Source organism: Giraffa tippelskirchi, chromosome 6, assembly GCF_054371585.1.
Source record: "Giraffa tippelskirchi isolate mGirTip1 chromosome 6, T2T-mGirTip1v1.2.pri, whole genome shotgun sequence".
In the NCBI taxonomy this organism is placed as follows: domain Eukaryota; kingdom Metazoa; phylum Chordata; class Mammalia; order Artiodactyla; family Giraffidae; genus Giraffa; species Giraffa tippelskirchi.
Genome location: NC_137280.1, coordinates 118,143,854 through 118,157,879, shown reverse-complemented (window position 1 = coordinate 118,157,879; position 14,026 = coordinate 118,143,854). Strand labels below are relative to the sequence as shown.

Below are 14,026 nucleotides of genomic sequence, written 5' to 3'. Positions count from 1 at the left end.
TCTGCTCCCAAGAACACTGAGGAAAAACCAGAGGCTAAGCAATTCTGTTGCTGCTGGCTGCTGCTAAGTCGCTTCAGTCGTGTCTCTGTGCGACCCCATAGACGGCAGCCCAGGAGGCTCCTCCGTCCCTGGGATTCTCCAGGCAAAAATACTGGAGTGGGTTGCCATGTCCTTCTCCAATGCATGCATGCATGCTAAGTCGCTTCAGTCGTGTCCAACTCTGTGCGACCCTATGGACAGCAGCCCACCAGGCTTCTCTGTTCACGGGATTCTCCAGGCAAGAACACTGGAGTGGGCTGCCGTTTCCTTCTCCAAGCAACTCTGTTCAAGGCTCACAGAAGCCATGAGCCTAGTCTGGGGTTACATGGACTCTGCCTGCTGCCATGTGTGGAGCTCTCTCAGCGTGCCCAGGTCTGAGAATGCAGTGTGGAGAAGGAGGCAGGGTGGGAAAGTGGGGACAAGACCTGAGATTGGCTCTCTGCCTCCCTACCAGCCACTTGATTTGGACCCCCGTGTGATTGGCAATGTCTGGGGGTATGAGAAGGCAGGACGTGTCCTGGACATGTCCATTGTCCATCCTAAAGAACCAAAATCAGGGAAGCCCCTGCAGAGAGCCCAGCTCAGTGCCTTGTACAGTCTGCTCAACGAGTATCTACTGAGGGCCACCCTGTGTCAGCCCTACGCCGGGCACTGGGGACACAGCAGTGAGCACTGGGCACCAGTGTCCCTGCCCTCCCCTAGGGCACTCCCATGCTAGTCAGGGAGACAGTGGCAAACAGTATGCTAAATGAGGGTAAGACGAGGGGCGTCGTTGGGCTGTGATGCAGGGGGCAGACGCAGAGCGCAGCGGTGGAGGTCACTGCATCGAGCCTATGGTAGTAGCAGTGAAGATGGTGGAGAAGGTCAGACTCTGAATATATTGTGCAGGAGGGCTCTACTTTCTCATCCCGTGGGGACTGGCTTTTGTTTTGCTTTATGGTTTTCAGGGCTCTTTTCTGAGGCTTAAACTGGGCGATGTGTGTCAAGATTCCCAGCACACAGTTAGCTTGTGGACACTGAGCTGGTGGTGTTACCTAGCACCACCCTGCAGTGGACCTGTGGGCACCTCAACCTGGGGACTCTTCTCAGCCTGCAATCCCCATGACCACATTGAGGTGGCAATACGAGCAGAGGGTGCCAGAACCCCAGACTGGCTACAAGGGCCCTCCTATAAGGAAGGGCTGTGGATATGAAGGTTCAGGAAGGCAGCCCAGAGGGAAACTCCAGGGCACCCCCAGCACCAAACTCCAAGAGCAAACGAGTCTTTGGGATGGAGTCTGTAGTCTGTCTGGGAACCAACCAAGTGAGGTACGGAGGGGTTCCCAAGGTAGGGGCCACACCCAGCTCCCCAGCCCTCTCTCGAGATGCCTTTCCAACCTCTGGGACTCCAAGCAAAATGTATTTTCCTTCAGACTTAGGTTTTAACACGGGAAACAGCTCAGATTAGAAATATGTCAGCCCCAGAAGTGACTAACTATTAACTTTTCAAAAGCGACTCAGGTATGAACCCTTTATGACTCTGTTATGACACAGGACAAATCAGCTATCTGGTGTTTTATTTTTATTATTGAAGCTTCCACCGGGTAATTGGAATGGGGCTTTTTAAAGCAGAGCAATGTTTCAGAGAAAACTCTTAAGGGTTCCTGCAGCCTTCTCCGATATTTTACCCCAGAGGGAGCACTTCTGAGTATCGTTTTCCTAGATACCAGGAGCAGGCTGTATGCATCCACTTTCCACCTTCCAGCCTGTGCCTTAACCCAGACCTCACTTGGGCCTGCGCCCCTTATTAGGTTAACTAGCCAGAAAGCATCCTTAAAGGACTCGTGGTTGTGGCTGGGCCCTTGCCACACTGACTAGTGGCCTTTGTCCCTCCTGCCACCAAATTGCTTCCGTGGGAGAAGGGAGCTCAGGAAGGACAAGGAAAATAGCAGGAGGGATGGTTTGGTGTTATCTCCAAGTGGTCAAGAGGAGTTTTGCATCTTCTGTTAATAATAAGAAAAGTAGACAAATGTATACCTATGGCTGATTCTTGTTGACATATGGCAGAAACCCACACAGTATTGTAAAGCAATTATCCTCCAATTAAAAATACATAAATTTTTTAAAAATAATAAGAAAAGGAGCAGCCCCATGTCTGCCTTGCTTCCCATCAGCAGACAGGGTACAGGAATTTTCCACAACTTCCAGGCAGGAGAAACCAGTGCCCAGAGGGATGAGGGGACATTGGTCAGTGACAGAGTTCAAGCTAAAGCCTGAGTCTCCTGAGTGCAGAACCAGGCTTCCCCCATCACTCCTTGCAGCTCCGCTGCCAGCCCCATTTCTTACCAGGGAGTCAGGACCTGTTCTGTCCCATAAGCTCTGAGCACCGCACCTCAGACATGTTTGGTAGCTAAAACCAAACTCCCTGAAACTCCAAGTAATTCCGTCCCCAGCATGTCTACAGCTAGTGCCTGGATGGGGCCAGCATTGTGCAGGGCTCTGCAGAAGAGGCAGCTGGCTGGAAAGCCCCTGGGGGAGTGCTTCATGCCCTGTGCTCAGCAGGGGACTTTGATCAGCCCGAAGCTCCCTCCTGCCCATCCCTCCCCACGTGCTGGCCAAATCGGACCCCACAGTGAGGCTGCAGATGTCACCGGGACAAGGCTTATCACTGAGCCATCTCTCTTGGAACGCCTGGTATCGGCCTCACCTGCTCTCTTTTACATCCTGCCCTTGTTCTCTGCCTTCATTTTTCTCAGAGTTCTGTTTTCCTTCTCTGGGGTTACCCAGATCTCTGCAAGCTGCCTGAAATTATTTGGGGAGGGAGGTAAGATCTAAACCAGTGACAGGCAAACCATACCCTGTGAGCCAAATGCAGCCCACCCAGTTTTTTAATAAAATTTCATTGAAACATAGTGATACTCATGAATTTAGGTATCAGTATGGCTATTTTCATGCCTCAAGGCAGGGTTGAGTAGTTGACAGCCCTATGGCCCACAAAGCCAAAATATTTGCTATCCAGTCTTTCAAGAAAAAGTTTGCAAAGGAGGCTGCCCTCCAGAGCATCTCAACAGGTGGACAGGAGTCCAAGAAACCAGCCAAGCAGCAGCAGGATTAACAGGTGGGGCAGGTGAAGCCGCCTGTAGAAATGGAGATGGAGAGTGCTGGGGAAGGCATTCAGCCAGGCCTCCCAGAGAAGGTGAATCAGGTCATAAAATGATGTACAGCGTCTGGGCAAGCAGCACGGTGGAGATGCGGCGGTCCTGCTGCCCAGCCCCACAAGCAGCTCTGGCTGAGCAAGGGGCCAGGCAGAAAGGACGTCCTCGCAGCTGCAGGGTTTCTGTTTTCTGGCAAAACCCAAGGTCTGGCTGTCCTTCCCAGCCCACTCAACAGAGAAGCCAATCTTGTCTTCCTTGCCCAAGCAGGACTTCGGAGAGGATGACTCCCTCTACATCACCAAGGTGACCACCATCCACATGGGCAATTACACCTGCCACGCCTCCGGCCACGAGCAGCTGTTCCAGACCCACGTCCTGCAGGTGAATGGTTAGTAAATGGCTCCATGCATGTTGTCGCCCCAAAGTGTTCCCCAAAGGCTGCTCAGAATAACCTTCCTCCTCTCTTGCATTCTGTCTTCTTGAAGAAATACCTGACCCCAAAGTGTCCCATTGCTCCCGTATGTAAAAGGGGGCTGGAGGGTGGGCAGGGGCAGAGTCTGCTAACTCACTTCCTAGTCCAGCTCTTCCCTGAAGCCTCCTCTGATGAAGTGAGTCCAGGTGGGAGGGGGTGAGTAATTTAGGTGGATCAGCACCCCAGGGAAATTTGACATGTCCAGCCATGACCAGTTGGGCCCCACTGCTGGCACCGAGCAAGCCTGAGCAGGGTGTCCATGCACCAGAGAATAATGTGAAAGCTCCAAGTCAGCCCCAGATCCTTGGTGCCAGCAGATGTCTGGGGCTTCTGTTTTGAGATAAAGTGTACACAGTGTTGAGGATAATTGCATCACGAGGTTCAATATCACTTGCCTCTGGGATCCTAGGTGACAAGCCATTTAAGGACAACAGAGTAAGCCCAGCTTGCCTCTGCATTTGTCTTATAGGATGTTTTAGGGATTTTTATATTCATACTGCCTAAGTCGTATTTTATTAGTATTTCCATTGAGCTGGGGCATACTTAATCCTCTGGGGTTTTGTGGCTATGCTTGTTGGCTTGACTCCAGGTGTACAATGAGGTTTCTGGATTTCATCAGAAATAACACACAGGTTCCTAGTTATAACATCCCTTGGATGAGCCATCCAGGCTGGCATTCGGAGTTCAGTCTGTGTGCAGCCGGTAGGCAGTGTATGGGTCACTCCAGGGGCAGATTGTGTGCTCTGCAGTGCGAAGAGGGCGCTACCATCTATAGCTGGCAAGTGGTACCCAGCATCGCACAGTGTTGGTGAATGCGTGGTTGCACAACAACTCCAGGTGACTTGGCACAGCTCTATCTGGTCCTCAGACCAGCCTGAAAATGGAAAATGAAAAATTCCCAGATCCTCCATCCAGCCCTTCACATCTTGCCCCCACCTCATAAGAACCGAGGGCACAAGGAGAGGGCTTGAGCCTGGTCCCCTTCATTTCCTCCAGAACAAATCTGTGGGAAAGGGGCCTGGGCGGGGGAATCCACCTGCCCAGGAGCCAGAGTAACTCACGAGTGAGAACCTGTCCTCACCTCAGGCTTCTGCAGGAGATGCTGTGGTCTTAAATACTTTCAATACACAAATTGCAGGTCCACACAAATTTCTGGGGGATCCTTCTGCCTCGTGTTCCCTCAGAATTCTGAGACAGAGCTTACGATGGGGGATGAACCATTTCCTCCCTCCCGGTGCCAAATCCAGGAGCAGGGCCCAGGCCCAGGGACACCATGTGCTGCTGGCCTTAAAGCAGAGACTAGGCTACTCCCTGTCCCTACTTGGGTGGAGCGTGGACTGTGCAGCTGGAAAGTTTTGTTCAAGCCTCCCTACCCACCCACCAGCCTCTTGCTAAAGGGGCTGCCTGGGGCCTCAGGAAGTTGAAACATCAAAACCTCCCTGCTGAGATCCAGAGAGAGGCCACTCGAAATCCATTTCCTGACTGCTGAGAGATTTAAGACTTCTCTTTAAGCCAAAGTCCTAGAGTCAGAGGCAGCACACTGGGACCTCTGTATATTTCTTAAATAGTTTTATTGGTTATTTATTTATTTATCTGGCACATCAGGTCTTAGTTGCACAGTCAGGATCCTCATTGCGTCATATGGGATCTTTTGTTGTGGCGCAGACTCTCTAGTTGTGGTGCATAGGCTCAGGAGTTGTGGCCTGTGGGCTTAGTTGTTCCGAGGCATGTGGGATCTTAGTTCCTCAACCAGGGATCAAACCCATGTCCCCTGCATTGCAATGTGGATTCTTAACCATTGGGCCACCAGGGTAGTTCCAGGACCTCTGTATTTTGCAGTAGGCTTTCTACCTCATTCCATGGCGCATTGTGTTCGGCTCCATGGCGGTCAGGCTAGGCCATCCTGGTGGGCCTCACTCCAGGAGCCCTTGAGGTCCCTGGGCTGGGCTGGCCACTGGCACTTGGAGTGGCATTTCGGTCCATTAAGCAACTCCTCATGGGAGACGGCGCTAAGGTAGACCCAGTATTGCCTCCCAAGGACATGAGTCCATTGCTGGTTGACCAGGAACAAGACACGAGGTTTTCCGGAAGTGTATTCCAGAAGTGAAGCTCGCTGTGTTGACTGAGAGGGTAAACCATCCTATCTGTGTGGGAAGATGGGAAGATGCTGTTGAAAGTAGAATGACATTAAAGACACAGTTACAGTAGGAACATTTCCCAGATACCTACTGGGCACCCTCTCTGTTTCACAGATGAGGAAACTAGGGGTTGGAAAGTACAAAGAGACTAAATTACTTGCCCTGAACCCTCAGCCCTACAATTAGTAACTGCAAAACAGATCTTGACACCAAAGACTCTTGATGCCTTTTCCACCCCTTCACTCTGGAACATTGCATTGTGGCTGCTGGAGAATCCAGGTGTGGTCGGTCAGCAGGTTGGTGTTGATCTGCTGTGGGGGCACACTGCAGGGGGGGTGGTGGTGGGGGTAGCACAGACAGGGAACAGGAAACCTGCCTGGCCTACCCCTGCCCCAGGTGCTGAGCTCAGGTCAGAAGCAGCAGGCATCCAATGAAGGACTTACAGCGCAGAGGTAAGGGCAGCCCCTGCCCTCAGCAGAACTGACGTTGGTGACCTGCACGGCTTGGTCGTCCACCTCTAGGTGGGCTCAGCAGACCACTGTGCAGACACCGATGCTGCTCAGGGTCCCAGGGTCAGGAGGGCTGGGCTGCTGGGGAAAACTCACAGAGGCGGTGGGCTTGGGGGCTTCCAGGCAGGAGGACTAGGAAGGGGAGAAGGCACTGTCTGTACAGAAGGAACAGAAGGAACGCTACCTTGCTGGGTCATCTTGTTAGGAAGCTGTGAGAGAGCAGTAACAGGTTCATCTGTAGAATTTGTTCCTTTTTGTCATTCATTCCCAGCATGAGTCAAAAGCATGAAAGATGTCCCCTAGTTACCTGGGTAGAATTAGGTGTGGTCACCCAGCTGTGCTGCAGGTAGTGAGGTTTGGTCTCCTCTTGGCCTGGAGAGGGCCTGTGGCTTATTTGAGCCGAGCCAGTGCCTGGGACACAAGGGGAGTGATGTTCTATGTCCGTTCCTCCTGCTAGCTTCTCCTCAGTCAGAGTGAGGCCAGGAACGGGAGGATGATGAAGTGGGGAGGGGAGGCCCTGGCCAGCCCCCTGCCTCTCAGAAGGCTCAGAATTCTCCAGGTGACCGGCAGGCATGCCAAGTATGTGGCTGGTGGGCCCAAGAGACAGAGAAATCATTCATGTGAAACCACTCAGACAAATAGGAACTGGGTGAAGCTGTTCCACCCAAGGCACAGTGCAGACCGAAACTGGAGACGCCTCTGTCATAGGGTCAAGACATGAACTCTGAGCCAGAGAGGCCTGAGTTCAAGTCCTAGTGCTGGTACTTCCTTGACATACATCTTAGGTGGGTAAACTCACCTGTAAAATGGGAATAACAATATATCTTCTGCCTTATAGGCCTGAGGAGATAGGATATGTGTCAAATGCCTGGGAAATACCTGGAAAGATGTAATTCAAAGTCCAGGATGGGACAGATACAGGGGAGATTTTGTTTTGTCTCAAACCGTATTTGAACCGTAGTTGGTGCACACAGATGGTCTGAGCTCACAGAGCTTCCAACCCATTATACAGATGGGAAGATCAAGATCCAGAGGAAGTTGGTAGGCCAGGAATAAAATATAGACTTCTCCCTGGAGCTGCTCCATTCCCTGGTGGCAGGCGCAGGACCGCACATACAGGCTGAGCTTCTGGGCACCATCTGGGGCTTCTCCATCCAGAACTCTGCCTTGACCTGGTTTGCTAAAGGGAACACTTCTAGGCAACTATTTCCTTTCTTTCTCAAATTATTAGTATAACTTCCCCATAGACCAGGCCTCCCAGAGATGAGACCCAAACACTGACATGATTTATAACTTCATCCAAGCCTCCGGCATTGCTTCCATAAGAAGGAGGAAAAACTTCAGACATAAATGATTAATCCATTAAATTAAAAACACTCTCCACCTCCCCACAGTTCAGACAAGTAACGATTCATTCCCAAAACACAATAGTAATCTCCTGAATCTGTTGATTACTGCAGCTTGGTACTTTTGTGAATGTGCCTCTTACTTAAGACATATTTATGCTGCCTTTCACCTTGGAAATGATCGATGTTTCCCAAAGAAAATGTGCCGTTGCATTATGTATTCAAATGTTTTCACGGGAAGGTTTTACAAATTTAAAAGGAAATGAATGTGTTTAGCCAGGACAGCATTAACTTCAAATGATTTTGGTGTATGAATTAACACAAAGGAAGAGAGGAGATCAGGGCCAAAGGAAAGCAATTGGGCTTTGCCTTGCTCCTGGCAGAGAGCTGAATCTCCACCCAGCCCTGCCCTGGAGAGGGTAGTCTCTCACAAAGAAAATGCATGACTTTTCTCTGATGGGAACCTTCCCAAACTGGGACCTCGGGTACCAAGGTCTTGGATGCCTCCCTGCTCAGGGTTCTCCTCAGGCCCTCCCTCTCCTAGCGGGAGGCTGGATCCATGGCTCTGGCTACAGTGCTCACTCAGACCTGGTCCACACCACCTCAGTCTTAGCGATGCCCCATCGCACTTGAGGAACACAGTTGGGTCCTGTAGGCAGTGACCAGGCTTGCACCCAAATGATGGGGTGGTTTTATTTTTTTCCCTCTCACATCCTAGTACCAGTTTTCAACTCTGCAAAGGTCAGGGCAGGGCAAAATGGGCTTCTCGGTGGAGCTCCTTGGTGCCCTGGGGTCTGCCTTCCATTCACAGGCCACCCTACCCTCCACTCCACCATGCAGGGTGTGAGGCTGGGAAGACCCAGGAGGCTGCTGGCACTGACCTAGCCCAGGGGCCTGGGTCAGTCTGCAGGGCCCCTTCCCATTGCTGCTGGCTGAGCTGTGCTACTTTGGCTTCCGCCATGCCAGTCCCTCAGGAACCATGGGAGTGGAGGCCCAGGCCACTGTTTCTCAGAGGGGCAACAGCAGCTTCCATGCCCAGGAGTCCACGTATGCACACACAGTGGGACCTGGGCCCTGCCCCACCCCTCCCATATGCTCCTACCCTGTGAACCCCTCTCTCCCAGGCATGCCTGCCCTGCCCCCCTGACTCCCCTGCCCTGCACTGATTGTTCCCTTGGCTAAGAGTCTCCCTTCCCAACCTCATCCCCCCTCCACCCTGCCTTGCCACCAACACCACGTCATCCTCAGGATCATCATGCATTCAACAAGCATTCACTGAGTTTCTCTCCATAACACTTACCAGGCTAAGCACTGAAAACACAGCAGTCAAGACACCAAAATCCCCATCCTTGTGGAGCAAGTCAAAGGGTGGAAGATACTAAGAGGGGAAATGTTTTAAACAGGAGGGGATAAGGAGACTCCAATAAAAGCTGGAAACTTTAGGTAGGATGACAGGTCAAGGCCTTACTGAAAAGATGACATTGTGTTCATGTGGTGGGAAAGTCAAAGATGCCTCCAAACGATCTTTAAGGAGGAGGAGCAGCCATTCGCTGAGCAGAGAAGAGGGTGAAGGAGCAGGCTTGGAGAAGGAAGATCAGGAGCTGGTGGTGGCATGATAAAGACAAGGTGTCAAGTAGCCCGTGTGGTATCTAAGTCTGGAGTTGAAGGGAGAGGTTTTGAGTGGAGGAATAAATGCCATATGCCTCACAGGGTGGGTGGTGTTTAAAGTCAATGGACCAAGGTAGATGCTGAAGGAGTACAGATAGAGAATGTCCAGCAAGCAAGCATGATGACGCTGAGAGCCTTGCGGAGGGGGTGGGTGGGGTGGGTGGTGAGAAAGAGCAGCCAGGAAGGCACAGACGAAGCCACGGAGATAGGAAAACCAGGAGTGTGGTATCTGGGACGGAGTGATCAGCTATGCTGAATTCAACCAGAGGCAGGTCAGGGAAGGTGAGGACAAGGAACTGGCCATTGGATCGGGTCAGTGGAGGCGGGCGTCACTGAGGCCCAGAGCAGAGACGTTTCCATGGTGTTGGGGGGGGATGGGTCTGCTGGAGCTGGCCCTGGGGGGATGGGGAAGAGAAGTGAGAGCCACCAAGTGCGGACAACTCTTCAGGGTATTTCTAAGAAGAAAAACAAGGCACAGTTGGGGAGAGAAGCAGGGGTAAAGATGTTTGGGGTTTTTCCCCCAAGATGGAAATTAAAAGCATTTGTGGACTGATAGGAAAGATCCATTTGAAACGGGGAACTGACACAGGAGGGAGAGAAAAGTGCTGGAGCAATGTCCTGGATGAAATGTGAGGGGATAGAATCTAGGAATGAGGCTCTTGGGACAGAAAACTCAAAACTGGCGTTTTTCTGGAGAAGGGAAGGAGAGGGTCTGCCCCACCTCCCAGGGTGGGAGACAAAGGGGAGAGGGAACCGCATCCACTTAAGAGGCTGCAGGAGAAGGAGTGTCGCCAGGCTTCCATCTGAGTGAGAAGGTGAAGGGACACTCACAGAAGAGTTTGAGGGGAGAGGATGTTTTGCTGATGGTGGAATGTGCGTTCTAGAAGGTACAGTAGCAGGTTTGGGGATAAGGGATGCCCCCAGAGACCTCAGCTCTTGTGAAAACTGAGAGGATCCCAAACCACGGGCATGAGCAACAGTGTCCTGGTGCTCCTGAGTTGGAGATGAGGCTGGGGACGGGGCCACTGGGAGGTGGAGCACTTAGGATTGAGGCCCGTCTTTAGTCCAGCTGATGGACAGAGGTCTGAGGAGGAGTGGTTGTAGCCCCCAGGATGGCTTCAGCAACTGGAGACCTCCAGTCCGGCCAAGGGTGCCCCTCTTGGCACCCGTGAGCCATCTTCTAACTCCTGCCACTGGAGGCCCAGGTGTCTTTGCCCAGCAAATAGACCCTTGTTTTTGAGTGGATGATTCCACACCTTCAACTTTCAGTCAGGTTTTGTTTTGTTCTACAACGCTGCCACCTTTTTCAGTTCAATCCGCCTGTGAGAGCTTCCCCATCAGGGCTGACCCAGCATCTCAGCTACAACCTGACAAGTCGAAACCAGTCCCCCAGCCCTCTGGAATCAAAACACCGTGGGATGGGCCCAGCATTGTTTTAACAAGCACCCCACCCCCACCCCCCACCAGGGGATGCAAGTACACACTCAAGTTGACCACTTCGTGGGTCCTCAGAGTCCCATCAGACCTCAGGGCAGGGGCAAAGGCCAGTCTTCAAGGCTGGTGCTGGTCACCGGGTACCTCACTGAGGAGGGCAGTCCACAAACCCGCAGCTCACAGGACAAACCTACTGTCAATAGAGGGGAAGGCACCACGGCAGAAGGAAGGTTGGTATTTCCTTTGTGAGGTGGAGAGAGTGCATCTGAGTGCTCTATTCTGATAAGTCTTCCCGGACCCCGTCCCCGTTTCCCTTCTTGTCGTGCCCATCACACTAGCAATTATGTTACTCACCTTCCTCCTGACAGGAAGCTTCGTGAGCCCAGAGACTGGGCCAGGCTTATTCACTGCTCTGTGTGTAATGCCTGACGCTTGGTGGTGGCGGTGGTTCATTCACTTAATTGTGTCTGATTCTTTGTGACCCCATGGACTACAGCATGCCAATCTTCCCTGTCCTTCACTTTCCCGGAGTTTGCTCAAACTCATGTCCATTGAGTCGGTGATGCCATCCAACCATCTCATCCTCTGTCGTCCCCTTCTACTCCTGCCCTCAATCTTTCCCAGCATCTGGGTCTTTTCCAGTGAGTCAGCTCTTTGCATCAGGTGGCCGAAGTATTGAAGCTTCAGCTTCAGAATCAGTCCTTTCAGTGAATGTTCAGGGTTGATTTCCTTTGGGATTGACTGGTTTGATCTCCATGTGTTCCAAGGGATAAGAGTTAATAAATGTTGGCTGCACAATATTGAGTTGACAGAATTTTGTAAAATCAATCAAGACCATTAATGTGGTGCTGGACTCAAAGATGGGAATTCCCTCAGCCCTCCTCACCACCACCACCACTACCACCATCCCCGCCCCTGCCATCTCTCCCTTTCCCTCTTCCTCTCCCCCTTCCCCATTAGCTATTGTAATTCTTGGAATACTTTGTGATACCTGATATGAAAAAAATGTCATACCATGACATGTTTTTCAAAATTCCTTCCACTATTCTTGTACATTCTTTCTTCTAGCTAAATTTGAGAATTGTTTTGTCAAGACCCCACCAATTGATTTGAACTGGAATTAGATTAAATGTTTGGCATAATTTGAAGTATCTCGTTTCCTAACAACAGTAAGCCTTCCTACCCAAGATCATCTCTCTCCCTAGTTTTTCAAGTCTTTTTTCAATGTCTTCAGGGAGATGTTATAATTTCCTTCATTTCAGTCTGCTGTGTTTTCTGTCGCCTCACTGCTGGTACATAAGTTTGTCTGTTTGGGTGCTGGCCCCTTTACAGTACCCACTTTTAAAACCTTTCATTTTTGGTTCATTATCTGGACCATATTCAAACAAAGTATCACTTTTCTCCATCTCTTTAATATTTTTTCCTTCCCATTTCTTGCCTTCTGTTGACAATGGCATCCACCAAATGTTGGCAGTCTGATATTTCCTCCTTTCCTCTTTTGTTTTTTCCCCGCTTCATGTTTCACCATTCTGAAAAGAATGGTGCCATTCTTTCATTTTATAGAGATATTCTTCATTGTAGGAAGAAAATGTTATTCTGTTCCTATTTTATTGAGGTTTTTTTTTTCCCCCAAGAAATGGATTTCGAGGTTTTTTTCAAATGCCTTTTAGTGCCTAGCAAGATATCAAATGGTGTTTCTTTTTTGACTGCCTTTGACTTGGATATGATTAATTACAGGGTTCCTAATAGTCATTGAAGCACATTATATTTGGTCCCATTATGTTCTTTTAATTCCATGCTAGATTTGATTTGCTAATATTTTTATGTGTGTATTTGGTTTATTGTGTTTTTAATTTAATTTTTATTTTATTTTGGAGTATAATTGATTTACAGTGTTGTGTTAGTTTCAGGTGTGTGATTTACTTATACATATACATATACTCATTCTTTTTCAGATTCTTTCCCCCTATAGGTTATTACCAGAGAAGGCAATGGCACCCCACTTCCAGTACGCTTGCCTGGAAAATCCCATGGACGGAGGAGCCTGGTAGGCTACAGTCCACGGGGTCGCTAAGAGTCGGACGACTGAGCGACTTCACTTTCACTTTTCCCTTTCATGCACTGGAGAAGGAAACGGCAACCCACTCCAGTATTCTTGCCTGGAGAATCCCAGGGACGGCGGAGCCTGGTGGGCTGCCGTCTATGGGGTCGCACAGAGTTGGACACGACTGAAGCGACTTAGCAGCAGTAGCAGCAGTATAGGTTATTACAGAATATTCAGTAAAGTTCCATGTCCTATACAATAAGTCCCTGTTGATTATCTGTTTTATATATGGTATGGTATGCATGCTAAGTCACTAAAGTGGTGTCCAACTCTTTGCAACCCTATGGACCATAGCCAGCCAGACTCCTCTGTCCGTGGGATTCTCCAGGCAAGAATACTGGAGTGGGTTGCCATGCCCTCCTCCAGGGGATTTTCCCCACCCAGGAATTGAACCCTTGCTTCTTTTATCTCCTGCATTGGCACGCAGGTTCTTTATAACTAGTGCCACCTGGAAAAGTGAAAGTGTCAGTCACTTAGTCGTGTGCAGCTCTTTGCGAACCCACATACTGTAGCCCACCAGGCTCCTCTGTCAATGGAATTTTCTAGGCAGGAATACTGGCGTGGGTTGCCTTATGTGTGTGTTAATCCCAAGCTCCTAATTTATTCCTCTCCTTCACAGTCCCCCCCTGGCAAGCATAAGTCTTCTTTTGAAGTCTGTGGGTCTGTTTCTGTTTTGCCAATAAGTTCATTTGTATCATTTTTCCCGCATATAAATAATATCATATGACATTTCTCTTTGACTACTTATCTTAGTATGATGATCTCTAGGTCCATCAATATCTTTTATTTTTACTTTGTATTGGAATATAGTTGATTAATAGTGTTAGGTTTGCTAGTTTCAGGTGTACAGCAAATAGGTATACATGTATCTACTCTTTTTCAAAAATTTTTCCCATTTAGGTTATTACAGAATATTGAGCAGAATTCCATGTTATACAGTAGGTCATTTTTTAGTAGGTCCTATTTTAAATATAATAGGGTGTATAGGTCTATCTCAAACTCTCAATTTATTCCTCCCCACAACTTTTCCATTCTGTTAACCATATGTTTATTTTCTAAGTCTGTGAGTCTGTTTATATTTTGCAAATCAGTTCATTTGTATCATTTTTATAGATTCCGAATATCAGTGGTATCATATGATATTTACCTTTCTCTATCTGACTTACTTCACTTAGTAAGATA

At 49.6% G+C, this 14,026-nt stretch overlaps 1 protein-coding gene across 12 annotated transcripts in view; it reads left to right on the top strand.

Moving 5' to 3' along the window:
- FSTL4 (follistatin like 4) overlaps nucleotides 1-14,026 on the top strand; it is a 695,167-nt gene that overhangs the window by 647,228 nt on the left and 33,913 nt on the right. For all 12 annotated transcript variants that reach the window (XM_081502830.1, XM_081502827.1, XM_081502826.1 and 9 more), the window contains one exon: nucleotides 3,441-3,561. In XM_081502830.1, coding sequence (XP_081358956.1) covers nucleotides 3,441-3,561 — 121 coding nt within the window. The remainder of the gene's footprint in view (nucleotides 1-3,440; nucleotides 3,562-14,026) is intronic.